The sequence below is a fragment of the Scophthalmus maximus genome, chromosome 13 (assembly GCF_022379125.1).
Source record: "Scophthalmus maximus strain ysfricsl-2021 chromosome 13, ASM2237912v1, whole genome shotgun sequence".
In the NCBI taxonomy this organism is placed as follows: domain Eukaryota; kingdom Metazoa; phylum Chordata; class Actinopteri; order Pleuronectiformes; family Scophthalmidae; genus Scophthalmus; species Scophthalmus maximus.
In genome coordinates this window covers 3,855,429-3,870,000 of record NC_061527.1, presented here as the reverse complement: position 1 = coordinate 3,870,000, position 14,572 = coordinate 3,855,429, and the positions used below count along the sequence as shown (strand labels likewise).

Genomic DNA, 14,572 nt, shown 5'->3' with positions numbered 1-14,572 from the left:
CTCGCTCCGCGCGCATATATCGTGTGTCTCAATATTTCATCCCGGCGAATACTGTACGTCAGCGTGCGTTTGTATCGCGTGTCTTTCCGCCTCGGCGTGTCACGCAGTGTGTTACCGACCCGACTGTCTTGTGTTACCGGCGGTTACGTAACTGCGTTTTAACCCCGCAGGTTGTGTGTGAGCGCGTCAGGCTCTCACACCTGGAGAAGCTTTCACCCCGTGACGTCAATTCACTTACTATTCATCACTTGATATTCTACTGGAGAACTTTATATTTATACTTCTTTTGCTTATTTTTCTTTTGGTATTTCATTACATGATTGTATTCTAAACCATCGGGATTTCGTCGTGCTTGCCCAATGGCGATAGAGTTCTTGAATCGTTAGTAAATCTCTTACCAAAGCGTTGCTGTGCTGGCGGAACGTCGGATGCAACTCTGACCCTTTGTGTCTCGTGTGCTCCTCTCCAGAGCTGAGGATGATGGCAGAGGGGCGCTTCGCGAGTCTGCCCCGGTCCCTCCATGCACATCATCGCGCCCTGGACGGAGGCAGCGCCCACCCCGCCGTCCCCTCCCCGCCGTCCCTCGCTGTCCCCAGCGGCGGCGGCGGCGGCGGCACCTACTCCTCCAGGAGGCTCCAGGCGTCCCTCGCCTCCTCCATGGACCTGCTCAGCTCCAGACCCGGGTGAGTTGGTGCGGTGGCTACGACATCAGCCATGAGTCACACGAACATTCGGACTCAGCGCTGGCATCGCTTTTTCTAGCGTTTCCAGTCTTTCTCTACAAACCAGCTCACGCTTCAGTTGGGTCAGCAAGCTGCTTCCGAAGGAAAACCAATATCAAAAAATAAGCACGTAGTTCGGTGTGTGGTTCAATTGTTACAACAATATTTTGTGTGGGGGGGGGGGGCGAAACCCGCAAACCACAATTCAATCCCCGACCTAAAAAACCTGGAACGCCAGGAAAATTTAAAAAAAACAAGATGACGAACAGGCCATTGAATGTTTCCATTTGTTTTCCAGTGGATTTTTGTGTCCGTTACAGCATCAGGCAGCAACTTGATTCCGTCAATGTGCAGGAGAAAAGGTTTTACTGACCTCAGAGTCACTCATGTGGGATTGTAGGGTAAAACCAAAATGATTGAGAGGAGATTTAAGTGGCGCATCACAAAGACGACTTCCTCCTCCTCTTCATCCTCTTCTTCCTCCCCCCAGTCTCCCTCTGGCGCAGGGCACCGGCCTCTCAGATCTTCCCGCTGCCGCCTACCACCCGATCTCCATTCACGGGACCCTGCCCCGGCGCAAGAGGGGCGGTAACAACCTCGCCCTCGGGAACTACACCTGGGACCCCAGGGCCAATCGCACGCAGCCGTCGGTGGGCGGGAACACGGCGCTGGCCCCCGGCCACGCCCACCCACCTCTGACCTCTCCGCTGGTCCAGAATATCATCGACGACTTTTACGGCTACAGGTAAACACGCGCGCTGATGAGGTCGCACGAGTTATCATGTTATTACAGTTCATGTCTCTTGATTCCGTCTTCATCAGCCTCGATTTAGACGTAACATGAAGAAGAATAGACGCGGTGGGGGGGGGGGGGGGGGGGGGGGGGGGGGGGGCAAGCTATTAAAGAAAGACTTTACAGACATTTTATCTTTTGGGGTTCAAATACTTCAATTAGTCAATTTAAATGTGTTTTTTTAATTTAAATTTTTATTGGAATCACAGTTTGTGTACATAATACTAGCACTACACAACATTATCCGCTTGGAAAAATTAAAAATAAAACAAATTATTAAAAAATGTTTATATATATCTATATATAGATATATATATAGATAGATATATCTATCTATATATATATATATATATATAGAAAGGAATACAATTGACTTAAATTGACTTTTAATAAAAATAATAATAAAAAATAAAAAAATTATGGCAAAAATTTAATTCAGAAAAAGGGACAAAAAACAAACAGACTACCCCATGACAAATTTGGTGATATTATTGTAGAGCATGAAGCAAATCATAAAAAATAAAATGAATGTCCCATAATTCATTAGTCTCAGCTTCTCACATGTGAATACTTTTACTTTCTTAAATGTAACATATGGTTTCTGTGATAGAAAAGGTGAAGTTCTTTTGTTGTTTTTGCTGCTCATGTTTGGACCAAACAAGAACTGTCAATACATCCACTCCCATTTTTGTACATTACATAGACCAAACGATGAATCGATTAATAAAAGACAAAATGATTGGCAGATTCATTTCCTCGTTAAAAAAAGAATAGTTGCAGCCCCTCAGCTCAGAGTCGTCTCTGTGAAGCTTCGGATTCTGAACAACATGTTGGTGATCCTAGATTAAATTCTAAGTGCTATCTGTCCAACATCTGTCTCACGTGAAGAAAACAAGCTGCAAAAATGTTCACAACCACTCGTCCAGCCTCAGAATTCTTTCTACCTGGTCGTCGTGAGCACGAGAAGGGAACTGTTCAGACTGTAGAAGAAGAAAGAGGGAGGAGGAGTTCGGGGTTGGATGAGGGATGAGGGATGAGGGAGGTTGTAAAGCGAGCCCTGGGGGGGGGGGGGGGGGGTGTAGCAGTTAGCTCAGCTTCAGAGGGAACCCGCCCCCCACACACACGCACACACACGCACACACACACACACACACACACACGCACACACACACACACACACACACACCTCTCCCCTCATCATGTCCTCCCATCTCCTCCATCTGCAGTGTAGAGTTACGACCGACTGTATCTGATGCAGCCGGGCCTTTCTGCAGGTCGTCTGTGTGTGAGCGCGGCCTGCAGCAGTCGGGGTCTTGCCTTTGTAGGTTGCAGGGCGCGGCGGCGCAGATCACAGATTGACCGCGCGCTCTTTTGTCTGCTCCCTCCGTCTCTCGGCCTCCGCGCCGGGATCCGTCTCACGTTTGACGTGCGCAGCGGGGGACCATTTGTCCAGGTCAGACTGGAGCCGCCCCGCGCAGGTGGTTGACACAAAGAGGCACTCGCGCTCTCCCGCTCGGGGTTATGGGTCATTTTTCCGCGATGTTTCCTTGCACATTTTGATCCATGAAATGTGCTCGGCAAGCAGACGGAGACATCAAACCGAGACATCTTCTCGTCGCAGGGGTGGGTGTGTTTTTTTTCTCCGTGGCAGGTGGGTTCCTCTCACATCAGAGACTGTTGGCCGTACTTCAAGTCTGTGTGGAGATCAGAGGAAAGGCACTTGGTGATAACACAAGTTGCCCACTAATGGCCTCACGGCTACAAAGGGAGGCTTTCACTGAGGATGTGAGCGACTCTGACAATGTGTGATTATACCTTCTACCCACAAGATCTCACGTGTGACATTATAATTTGATCTTACTGACTCGTCGCATTTAAAAAAAAAAAAATCGGTATTTCCATTCATATTTTTTTGTCATCTTATTTTCATGCAGGTGAAAAATAGTTGGACTCAAACGATGTATAGTTATATCTCAGAGAAGGTGTCCCCCGTTCTTTTAATCTAGGATCCTTAATAGAATAGAAATTATCTTCATATTGACATGAATAGATATTTTTTACAAGTTGAAAGTACAGTCCTCGATGTCATTGACGTACTCGCTGGTGTTTTACGAAAATTCCCCCGACCTCACCCGGGTTGTGTTTGAAGTCCCAACAGGTGGCAGTCGAGTCTTTTGCACAAAAAGCCGCGGGAGTGTGTCTTTGAGGCAGGTATGTAGCCACTGGCCAGTTGCTCTTGACTTTCCATCGCTCATGTTGTCGACTGACCTCTGACCCGTGACCTTATGTTGCACCAGCTCCCCATTGGTCGCCTTGCCCTGCGGGCGACTCGGCAGACCACCGGGAGAGGAGGAGGAGGAGGAGGAGGAGGAGGAGGGGGGTCAGGACGGATATAGCAGAAAGAAGGAGGGTAAAGGAGAAAGAGAGGAATGTTTCTTCGACAGTAACAGTCTGTTGACACGAGCAGCTATTCTTTTCATCAACTTGAATTAGATGAAGTTAAAATCCCTCTAAATTCCCCTTTTATCTGTTGATTGTGTTCGGATCAACTCTCCTATTTCCCCATCACAGTGGTTTCAAAAGATTTTAATACTATATTGCAAATACATCCTGTATGTAGAGGGGCGACTCAGTGCTTCAGATAAAAGGGAGGATGTCAAAGGAAGAGGTGAACAGAACTCTGAACACGCGATATCTTTATATCATGTATATATAATATTTATAATATATCCCACTGGAAGGACGAGCTTGTCGATCTCTTCCACAGTTTAATATAATTTGGGGGAATATTTTTTTTGGGTCACTTCTCTGCGGCGGACACCAGACAATGTGCAGTGTGGAATATTGACACACAGATGTGCTGCATGTGTGTGGGCGGCTACGACTCCGGAGATAAGTGCACGACTAACCCAATCCCCGTTTCCCTCCAGTCCGTCTGCGGAGCGTTCTCGAGCAAGACACTTGACCCCAGATGACCCCCGATGGCCCTCGACGGCCGCGTGTGAATGTGCTAGAAAAGGTGGAGTGTGCGCGAAATGGGTGAATGTGACTTGGGTGGTTGATGAGACCATGGAAAGCTGCCATATAGATTATAGATATAGACAGTTCATTTGTCATTTTGCCGTGACAAAAAGTGGCGCGACAGCTGCAGGAAAGAAATCATTCGTTCACTTTTTTCGTATTTTGACATCCGCTGCAACTTTCCAAAAATTGCTGAAAACAGCACGCCGAGGCATTTGAGAATATTCACAATTCGGCTCATCGCGTGGATTTTGGATCAGTGGATTCAAACGCAGCCTGAATGTGAAAGTGGAGAGACACTGACCTCTGTGGGCCGCCTGCAGACCCCACATGCTGCTCATCGACTCTCTCCATTGCACTCCGGTGTCCGTCCGTCCCTCTCCCTCCCTCTTCTTCTCTCTCTCTCTCTCCCCCACACACACACACACACACACACACACACACACGAGTACGGTGGAGTCCCTAACTGACGCCAGTTGTGGTGGCGCTGAGTATTGTGTGGTGAAGCGCAAAGGACAACAGTAGCCAGAAAAAGACTGTGGCGAGTGCTGCCTCGGCCTCTTCCCTCCCTGCTGCTGTTATTTTTTTTTCCTCCTTTTTTCCTTCTTCCCCTCTCTCACCGGCCTCTGCTGTGTTTTTTTTAACGTCCTCTCCGCTTTTTGCCTCCGTCCGTGTTGCAGGTCACTCCGGCGGTCGCGGGAGCACGAGGAGTCCGAGCGTGCTGTGCGATGTTGTTTCTGCGACATGGGCAGAAAAGATTTTTAAGAAAAAAGGGCAAAGTTAGCTGTGGTCGGCTTGTGTAGTCTGGATTTGCCGGCCAATCTTCTGTCCACCACGCGTCCTTTCTGCCTCAGTAAGTGCTGAAGTCAGGATTACTGAACCAAACTGTTGTCGGGGAGGAATAAATATAGGAATAAATATATATACACATATATATATATATATAAATGCGTATATATATATATATATATATGTATATGTATATATATGTATATATATATGTATATATGTGTATGTATGTATACATATATATATATATACATCCATACAGATGCAGGGTGGAGAAACCATCCTTCCACTGAGCTTGACCTTTGACCTGCCAGAAGGAGAAATGGGAATCACCCTCCAGGAGGGTCGATATGGGAGTTTCCCTGTATTCGGCGATTGTCACTGCTCCCGCCTATGAGACAGGAGAGCTACACTGCGGCGGGGGGTTACGAGGGGGCCGGTGGTTGGTTGCGGTGGAGGCCCGGGGTCCGGCCGACCACTGACCCCGGACGAGCAGCGCGCACTGTACCACTGGACTGTCTGGATTTAGTTTTACATTCGAAACCACAGAAACCTCCTGCATTCTTCTCCGTCATTCTTCTCCTTCGTCGTCGGCAGTGGTGAAGCCGAACTAACTCCAGGAGTGATGAGGTTGGTGAAACCAGATTGGACACCAATTGTATTTGTATTCTCAATTTATAGTTATGTTCATGGTTAAACTAAAATATCAAGCCTCAATTATATGTGTTTGTCATAAAGGTTTAATAACGACATCTTAGGAATCATTTACAGATTTAAAACAATATATATATATATATATATATATATATATATATATATATATATATGTATCGCCCGATGTATCGGCATCAGGAATCTTTTTTTTTTTTTTTTTTTCATTCATTCATGTGAATGAATGAATCAGGAATCTTGTACTCCCAAAAATCCGTATCGGTCGGGCTCTATAACAGAAACCTACTTATTTGAACTGTCTCTAGTCGATGTGTAGCTCTGATATTAGAGAATAGTCTCATTTTTAATTCTTCACCTTCAGTATTTAAATAGCGTGATCGCGTCTCCAGTGGCAACATGGACGTAGCATTGTCATCACACCACGTTGAAATACCGGGGGAGTCTTCATCCAAAGCATCCAAACCATTTTTTGCAATACTGTGCGGCTGTGAGGCAGCAAACAGAGCGACCGGGAGAATGTACCCGTGCCAACGTTCATGATTAGACTCTAATCCCATTAGTCTCAATCCCACTTTGGACTGATTACACGAGACGACCACGGCTATTTTGACCTCGCAAACACACAAGCCTTTTCTAGTGTACACCATGGAGTCAACGGACGCCCACCCACACGGAGGAGCGGCATATCTGCAGAGCCCTCTGCTGCGAGGACACCTCTCTGTAGACCTGTGTTGACGCCACGCGGTCGAGCGGCAGGATGTGTCGGATCAGAGATCTGCAGACCTGAGTCGGGAGTCGGCTCCTCCTCGGCTCGACCAAAGGCCCGAGCTCGCCGCCTCCCCACGAATAATGGCCGCGCATTGTTGTGAATGGAGGCTTCTGTTTCGGTTACATAACTAAATCCTGCTCATTACGCGCGGGGGGGTGGGGGGCGTATTAAAACTGAGAGGGGGCTTAGAGCTAAACATATTTGGTTCGGCGTATAAAGTAAGGGACTGTGCTAATATTCCCGTGGGAACACCAGCGGAGGCTTTAGGGGGATTTAAACCAGCAACCCCTCGCGAACGCAGTCGGGGGACTTGAGCCCTAATTACCTCCTGGGCTGAGCCGCCGGCTGGGAGAGGGACGCCGCGGGCCTTCAAGTGGGCCCGACGCGTTGGAGGCGCATGATGGAGGGCGCTGGAAATAACGCGCGGGTAGTAATTAACAAAAGAAAAAAGGCCAAAGTGAAACGCAGAGTGAAAAAATGACACGGGGGGTCTGATGTGGTGAACGGTCACTGGGATGAATCGAAGAAGAAGAATGACAAAAAGAGATTAATGAAAAGGTTTGTGTGTGTGTGTGTGTGTGTGTGTGTGTGTGAGTGTGAGTGTGTGTGTGTGTGTGTGTGTGTGTGTGTGTGTGAGTGTGAGTGTGTGTGTGTGTGTGTGTGTGTGCGTGTGAATGCGTGCGTGCGCATGTGTGTGAATGTGTGTGTGTGAGTGTGTGTGGGCGCGTGCGTGTGCACGTGTGTGTGTGTGTGTGTGTGTGAATGTGTGTGTGAATGTGTATGTGTGTGTGCGTGTGCGTGCGTGCGTGTGTGTGAATGTGTGTGTGCGCGTGCACGTGTGTGTGTGTGTGTGTGTGTGTGTGTGTGCGTGTCTGAATGTGTGTGTGTGCATGTGTGTGTGTGTGCGTGCGTGTTTGTGTGTGTGTGTGTGTGCGTGCTCTAACCTCTCTGTGAATTTGTCAGTGGACTCAGAAGGGTAGGCGTGTGGCTGCTATGTGTGTTGTGGTGGGGGAGGAGGGAGGAGGGAGGGAGGCTAAGTCAGGCAGGCAGCGAGTGAACATGTTTACCACTGACTGAGAGACAGAGACAGTGAACGGGACAGAGGAAGAGAGAGAGAGTCTCAGAGTGAGGTTTTCGGTTTCACTCAACTTTTTTTTCTCTCTCTCGCTCTCAACGAGGGACCTTTTTAAATTTGGGGATATCTTTATCATCATCACCACCGTGACCTCTCTCTCTCTCTCTCTCTGTGCGCCGGCTGTACAGTGCAGCTGTGCTTTCTCGGTCTTAGAATATGACGAATATGGACACTCGTGTGGACCGGTGAGATCTATTCGGGCCTGTTTTAAGAATACGTTTTGGAGCCACATCCTCTCCTAAAGAAGAAAAAGAAAAAGAGCAGAACTGCCGGAGAAGCAGCATCAGCACCAGGACGCGGGAGGGGTTTTGGGTCCCAGTGGGGAAGATGTGCTCTCTAAACCGGACCTTGTCTCTGTCTGTGTTCCCCAGGGAGCCTGCGGCCGGCCTGGACGCCACGGTGGACTACGTCAAGGTAGGACCGACGAACTGCGATGTCTGTCCAACTCTTCCATAATCCTCCGATGTTCGGCACAGTACACGTGTCGCGTTGAAGGACGAGCTGTATCGTACAATAAGTCTAGTTTTAACTCTGCTCGTTATTTAAAAGCTGTCGAAACAGAATAAGCCCTCAAGTGTCTTTGAGGTCAAATAAAGGTTAAGCGATTAAATAGTCATCACGTTGGATATGAACCAATCGTTCATCTCCTTCCGCAGTGTAAACATCATCAAGTATGTCCGATCGCCTCCGGGTAACAAGGATAATACACCAGTAAATCACACAGACTGTCGGCCAGTGTTGGGAGTCAAGCTGCTGTAAATCGTATTAACACGCACACACACACACACACGCACGCACACACACACACGCACGCACACACACACACGCACACACACACACACACATAGGCACACACACACACACACGCACGCACACACACACACACACACATAGGCACACACACACACACACACACACACAGGCGCACACACACACACACACACACACACACGCACGCACACACACACGCACGCACACACACACGCACACACACACACACACACATAGGCACACACACACACACACACACACACAGGCGCACACACACACACGCACACACACACACACACACAGACACACACACACACACACACCACCTGAGTCCCAGGGAGGCGACGACTGACAGACGACCATTCTCTTGTCACAATATCACCTGGCCGACACTCGATACATTTCATTTTGTCTCCGTCTCTGTCTCTTCTCAATCTAAATCAAAAGTCGCCAAGCAACAGGCAAACGTAAGTTTGAAGAAATGAACTCGGGCAGTTCGTCTTTTCTACTGCGAGGACGTTCAGTGCCGAGCAGACTGCGGAGAAAAACGAAAGTGGACAGATTATTCTAAGAGCTGTTTACGTCTTCTGTCGTCAGACATGTCCTGATTTAATCATATCCATAAGTCGGTTCATTCCAAATCCTTCTGCGGTTGAGCAACGGAGACGGACACGCGGCGGATACAACAGAACTCAAGACGCAGAACAAGAAATGATTTATTGTGATGGAATGAAAAAGTGGGAGTTTAGCCTGAAATCACGTTTATATCAGATAATCAGGCCTAAATGTTCCATAACAACAAATACCAGAAGCTTCAAGCTGAAATAAGACAAAAGTATAGATGAGTATTTATACTTAAAAAATACAGTTTTGTAAATTGGCAAAATTGTTGTTTTTCAACCATATCTATCATTACTCTTTCTTTCATTTCTGGATAAATCAGATTTAAAAACATCACAAAACAAAACAAAAAACAGTCTCCTGATCTGATCATCTCAGCGAGTCAGGCATAATATTATATAATATAGTTACTATATAATATAATATAACAGTTTGTTCAGCTGCTTTTTCACAGCCAGTGAAAACTCAACAACGAACAAACTTTTAACTCACTTTGAATTTGAATCCCTGGTTTAAAACATCTTCACAAACCGCTTGATGACAAACTAGATCACACCATGTGATCCTGTCTCTGTTATGAGATTGTGTTTTGTAGTTTCCTCTCAGATTCATTTGTAAGATTTAGTCAATATGAGTTACACCATTCAGCCAAAAATCTTATCCAATGTCTCATCAGAGTAACAACTAAGTTCATTAGTGTACAAATAGTTTACAATATTAGTTTGGACCTAATTATCAAAATGTATTTGGTTTTACTAACTAATCTTCTCCATTAATTTATTCATCATATTTTAGTCTGTAATTTTTCACACAGAGTTTCACCTTCTGTACAAAAAACACAAAAATGTTTTGTTCTCATTATTATGAAATAGAGAAAAGCAGCAAATCACCTACAAATGAAAAGTTAAGACCAGAGAATGTTTGGCAGTTTTGCTTTTCTTTTTTTTTAAAGTGCAATTGATTAGCAAAGTAGTTTCAGCTCTAGTTACAGTTGAGATACAGTAGATCTGACTTCTCTCACTTCAACTTTCACTTCGTCTGAAAGTCTTCACCTCCGCTCTTCCACCGTCCCGCTCCTCCTCCATCCATCCCTCTCTTTTCTTCCATCTATTAGCTCATACGTTTGGATGCTGACGCGTCAGTGTGAAAGGCAAACTCGGTCCTTCCCACGAGAGCAGGTCGCACATGTGGGAGCTAACCACACACACACACACACACACACACACACAAACACACACACACACACACACACAAGCGCACACAAAACCTTGCATACACACAAAGACAAACAGCGCTTGTGAGTTTTTCTATGGTGAAATTGGGCTTGTGAGAGCAAAAGTCAACAGTGTGTGTGTGTGTGTGTGTGTGTGTGTGTGTGTGTGTGCCGACCGCATATGGAGCTACTGTATCCAGAGTATTGTAAAATAGGTGTGAAAGTGTAGCCGTCAGCTCGGTTCCTCCAGGTGTGTTTGCATTTCCAGCGTAGGATGAAAACACTCACATATGTCCATGTGCACGCACACACAAACACATACACACACACGGACGCGCACACACACACACACACGCACGGCGGCATCAGACGTGTCACGTCCTGAGGTCAAAAGGTCAATCGCACACAAATGGTGTCTGGGGCAATGAGCCTTGCATTGTGTGGAGCGCTCAGGCCATCGGTCGTGTACAGTGTGTAGTGTGTGTGTGTGTGTGTGTGTGTGTGTACAGTACCAGTGTGTTTGGTGGAAGGACGCAGGGAAGGAAGTGTCTGTGTGCGGAATAATTGTGTAATGACATCCCTCTCTCGTCTGAGCGGAGGCCAAGTTCTCTGCTCGCCGTCGGCCTCACTTCCAGAACTGTTTGATGTCTAAATTCTGCCCCATTAGCTGTATTATTCTATAATTTCTACCCTCACGGACAGGAAGTAGATTTATCTCTGATGTGAAAGCTGGCGGTTTCCATAACTGCTGGAAATTACACTGCGAAGGTCAAAAGAGCAGAAATTGAGAAAAGCGCGACGTGAAAGTGAAGCGGCCCAGAAAAGCTTTTGGGTCAAGGAATTAGTCGGTGAAAGAAAAAACGTTGAATTTGCCGCAGGGTTTGTTGTGAGGATTCATTTGTCCTGTAACTGCACTGAGAAGAAAGAATGTACAGTACCCTCAACTGTGACAGTAAGAAAACCAAACAACAGACGATGATTTTCGAAAATGATTCACATTGATTATTAGAGATGAAAATCCAAATGATCAAGGCAGTCGTGAAATCAAGATCAGATAACTTCAGGATATGAATGTGGATTGAAGATTGGACCATTATTGGAAAAACTGGAGGTTCATGGTTCCGCACACTGTTGCATTCACAGGTGCATTTTTAAAAAAAAATTGAATATCGTGGAAAGGTTCAATATTTTGGATGAATTATTTTAGAAAGTGAAGGTTTAATATCTACTTGACTCATTACACGTAAACTAAAATGTCTCAAGCTTTTTTTCTTCTTTTAAATTTGAATAATTACGCCCCCACAGCTGAAACAAAATTCTGAACATTTACTTTCGAGTTCACTTTCACTCGGATCAAATAAGCAGGCAGTTGATTGACAACCGGGGTCACTGTAATTAAAACACGTTTAAAGTGTTTTAATTGTGTTGAATCCGACGGTGAGAGTTCATTGAGTGACACTGTATTAATGCATAGAAAAACAAAGGTAAATTGAGATGAACATTGGTAATATCATCATTTATTAAGATTAAAATTGATCAGTTATTATGGAAAGAATTCCGTCTTTCACAATAGGTGGCAGTGTAGCACATTGTATTTTCCACGGTTGTTGACACGACTGCCAAAGAGAAAAAGACAGGACGACAGAAAGACACAGAAAGTCTTTTCCCCTGTTGATCCCTGAACAAAACTCTTCTTTCATCGAACTGCTTTCCCTCTCTTTGCTCTTTCCCCCTCTCGTCCCCTGGGAGCTTGAAGAAAACAACAATGCTGTGTGTGTGTGTGTGTGTGTGTGTGTGTGTGTGTGTGTGTGGTCTCTGGCAGCTTTCAAGTGACGGCGATTTGCAGTACGCAGGACACGCACGCAGGTTTTCACACAGAAAGCAACAATACGATGTCCTGGTTCTTTGACAATTAATAAGACAAAAGGACTGTGATTAATTGAGTTGGAGCTCAACGTGTCAATTTAGTTTTTATTCAGTAAAATCATCAATTCATTCGTCTGTTAAACGTTTTGTCGTGAAGTGTTCAGAGCAGTGATAGCAGGTGAAGATGCTCTCTGGAACACTCTAGTGGTCAAACGCGGGTACTACACCACACAAACCCACCAGATCTCAGAAGTGTAAATGGCTCAGGAGTCTTTTGGTCAGTTAAAAAGTCCAACTTGCAATGTGACATTCATCAGGAAAAAGGATCGCCACCGCCGTCTTGTCAGCAGCACGCCGGCACGAGTTCAAATCCAGGCAACAAAAGGCCGGAACCAGCTGGTCACCCTCCTGCCGCCGCCAGCCGCGACCGCCCGCCAATGAGCGGGAGGGACGGCCAATCAGTCGGCGCACGAGCAGAGCAGGGCAGCTGGCCAGCAAACCGCACAGCGTGCCGCCGCAGTACATGAACATTAATAATCTTCCGTTAAGACGTCGCTAATCCCGTTTGAATTCGGTGGTAATGCCGTCTCTGGACTGTCGCGGCCCATTGTTGGAGGAAACGTAGTCGGGTCGACGTGGTACGAGTGGCGTTTGGACATGAACAGGACAAGTGTCTTTCACTTTTAGATTGGAGCTCTGATAATCCTTAATTCAGTACGAACAGGAATACATGTTCGTTGTTGTTGGATTGTGGGACCCGTCCGAATGGTCACGCTGGGCAGTGATCGATGTGGAGATCTGGGTCAGACACAATAGATCAGGATTCACAATTTGAAAAAGCCGGCGTTTGCCACCATGTTGTCGACGCGCTTTTTTACCCAAAGCCATTTGTGTTTATTCTGTAGAAAAATGGCTCTTCTTTTTTTGAAAAGAGAAAACTTGAGGGCCGCCATCTAAATCCTGGGGTTCGGGTCAAGGGGTGAAAACTTTGCTTTAGAAAAACAAATCAGTGCTTTACTCTCAACACGCGCTCTCATGCTAGTCCCTTTCAGAAAATATTATAATCGTATACAGTGATGTTAGTGAAAAGGAAAAAGCCTATGTCACATAGGTCTTGGGGCCTTGTGCTAACTTATCATGTTACCTACTTTTACTATACGGCTCAAAATAATAAATCCATCAGCTGAAAGCCTTGTTTTTTTTCAAACGCAGTGCACAGACTGTGTGCCATCCCCATTTTTTGGGGGGTAAAGTCGGGCTCGCGCAACGAAGGGCGTCGCGTTGCACCGATCGATACGCGCTCACAGTCCGCCGCCGATCGATGACCCCGTCGCAAACACGAACACCACGACGCGCAGACTCGCCCAGAGGGGTGAACACCGCTCTGAGCTCTGAGCTCTGTTGTCGGTTCTCTGGCGCCGGAACGTGATGAAACGCCGCCTAACTGGCACCGGGATGATGGTGGCATGATATCATGAACGTGTATTGACTGTGAACATCACAAACCAGCCAGCCTGTGTCAGGAAACTGGATGATGTGCTTCTGTCCCCAACCTACTCTACTCTATAATAAACTACATATCTAAAATAAAAGTACAGAAATGATGATCTTTCACCCTCATTTTGTCATATATATATATATATATATATATAGTCGCAGGAGAAGCTTTGCCCTCCACGGGGGCATTTGACATGAAACAACAAACAGATATAGAAATAGAGAACATAGAACCTCGGCGCAGCAGATTTTCTGTCGTCCCCCCCCCCCCCCCCGCTGTTTTTCCAGAGCATTCCTGGGGCGACGGATGTGTGTATTTTAAGGTGGACATTTAGCCAAGCTGGTGATTTGGGGCTGCTGCGGTTGGCAGCTCCGTGTGTGTGTGTGTGTGTGTGTGTGTGTGTGTGTGTGTGTGTGTGTGTGTGTGTTGCCGTGTGGAGCCCCAGGGAATGTTTCTAACATGGATTTCCTTCGTGGATCCTCCGAGAGTTGGCACTGTAATTAGTGGGTCCATTGCGCTGTGGGCCAAACGTTCCTTGAACTGGTTGCTGCCGGGGTGTCACCCTCGGCGTGTGTATCCGGCTCTCCGTGACTCTGTGTCTATATGTGCGTGTTTGCTTTGGTCCTGTGTTTTTACAATTTTAATTCGCACACACACACACACGTATGTTCTCCGTGTGTGTGTGTGTGTGTCTGTGAATGT

The 14,572-nt window shown here is 46.5% G+C and overlaps 1 protein-coding gene across 2 annotated transcripts in view; it reads left to right on the top strand.

Moving 5' to 3' along the window:
• The window catches only part of bcar3 (BCAR3 adaptor protein, NSP family member), a 59,640-nt gene that overhangs the window by 19,914 nt on the left and 25,154 nt on the right, over positions 1-14,572 (top strand). For both annotated transcript variants that reach the window (XM_035646586.2, XM_035646587.2), the window contains 3 exons: positions 470-683; positions 1,213-1,467; positions 8,273-8,315. In XM_035646586.2, coding sequence (XP_035502479.2) covers positions 470-683; positions 1,213-1,467; positions 8,273-8,315 — 512 coding nt within the window. The remainder of the gene's footprint in view (positions 1-469; positions 684-1,212; positions 1,468-8,272; positions 8,316-14,572) is intronic.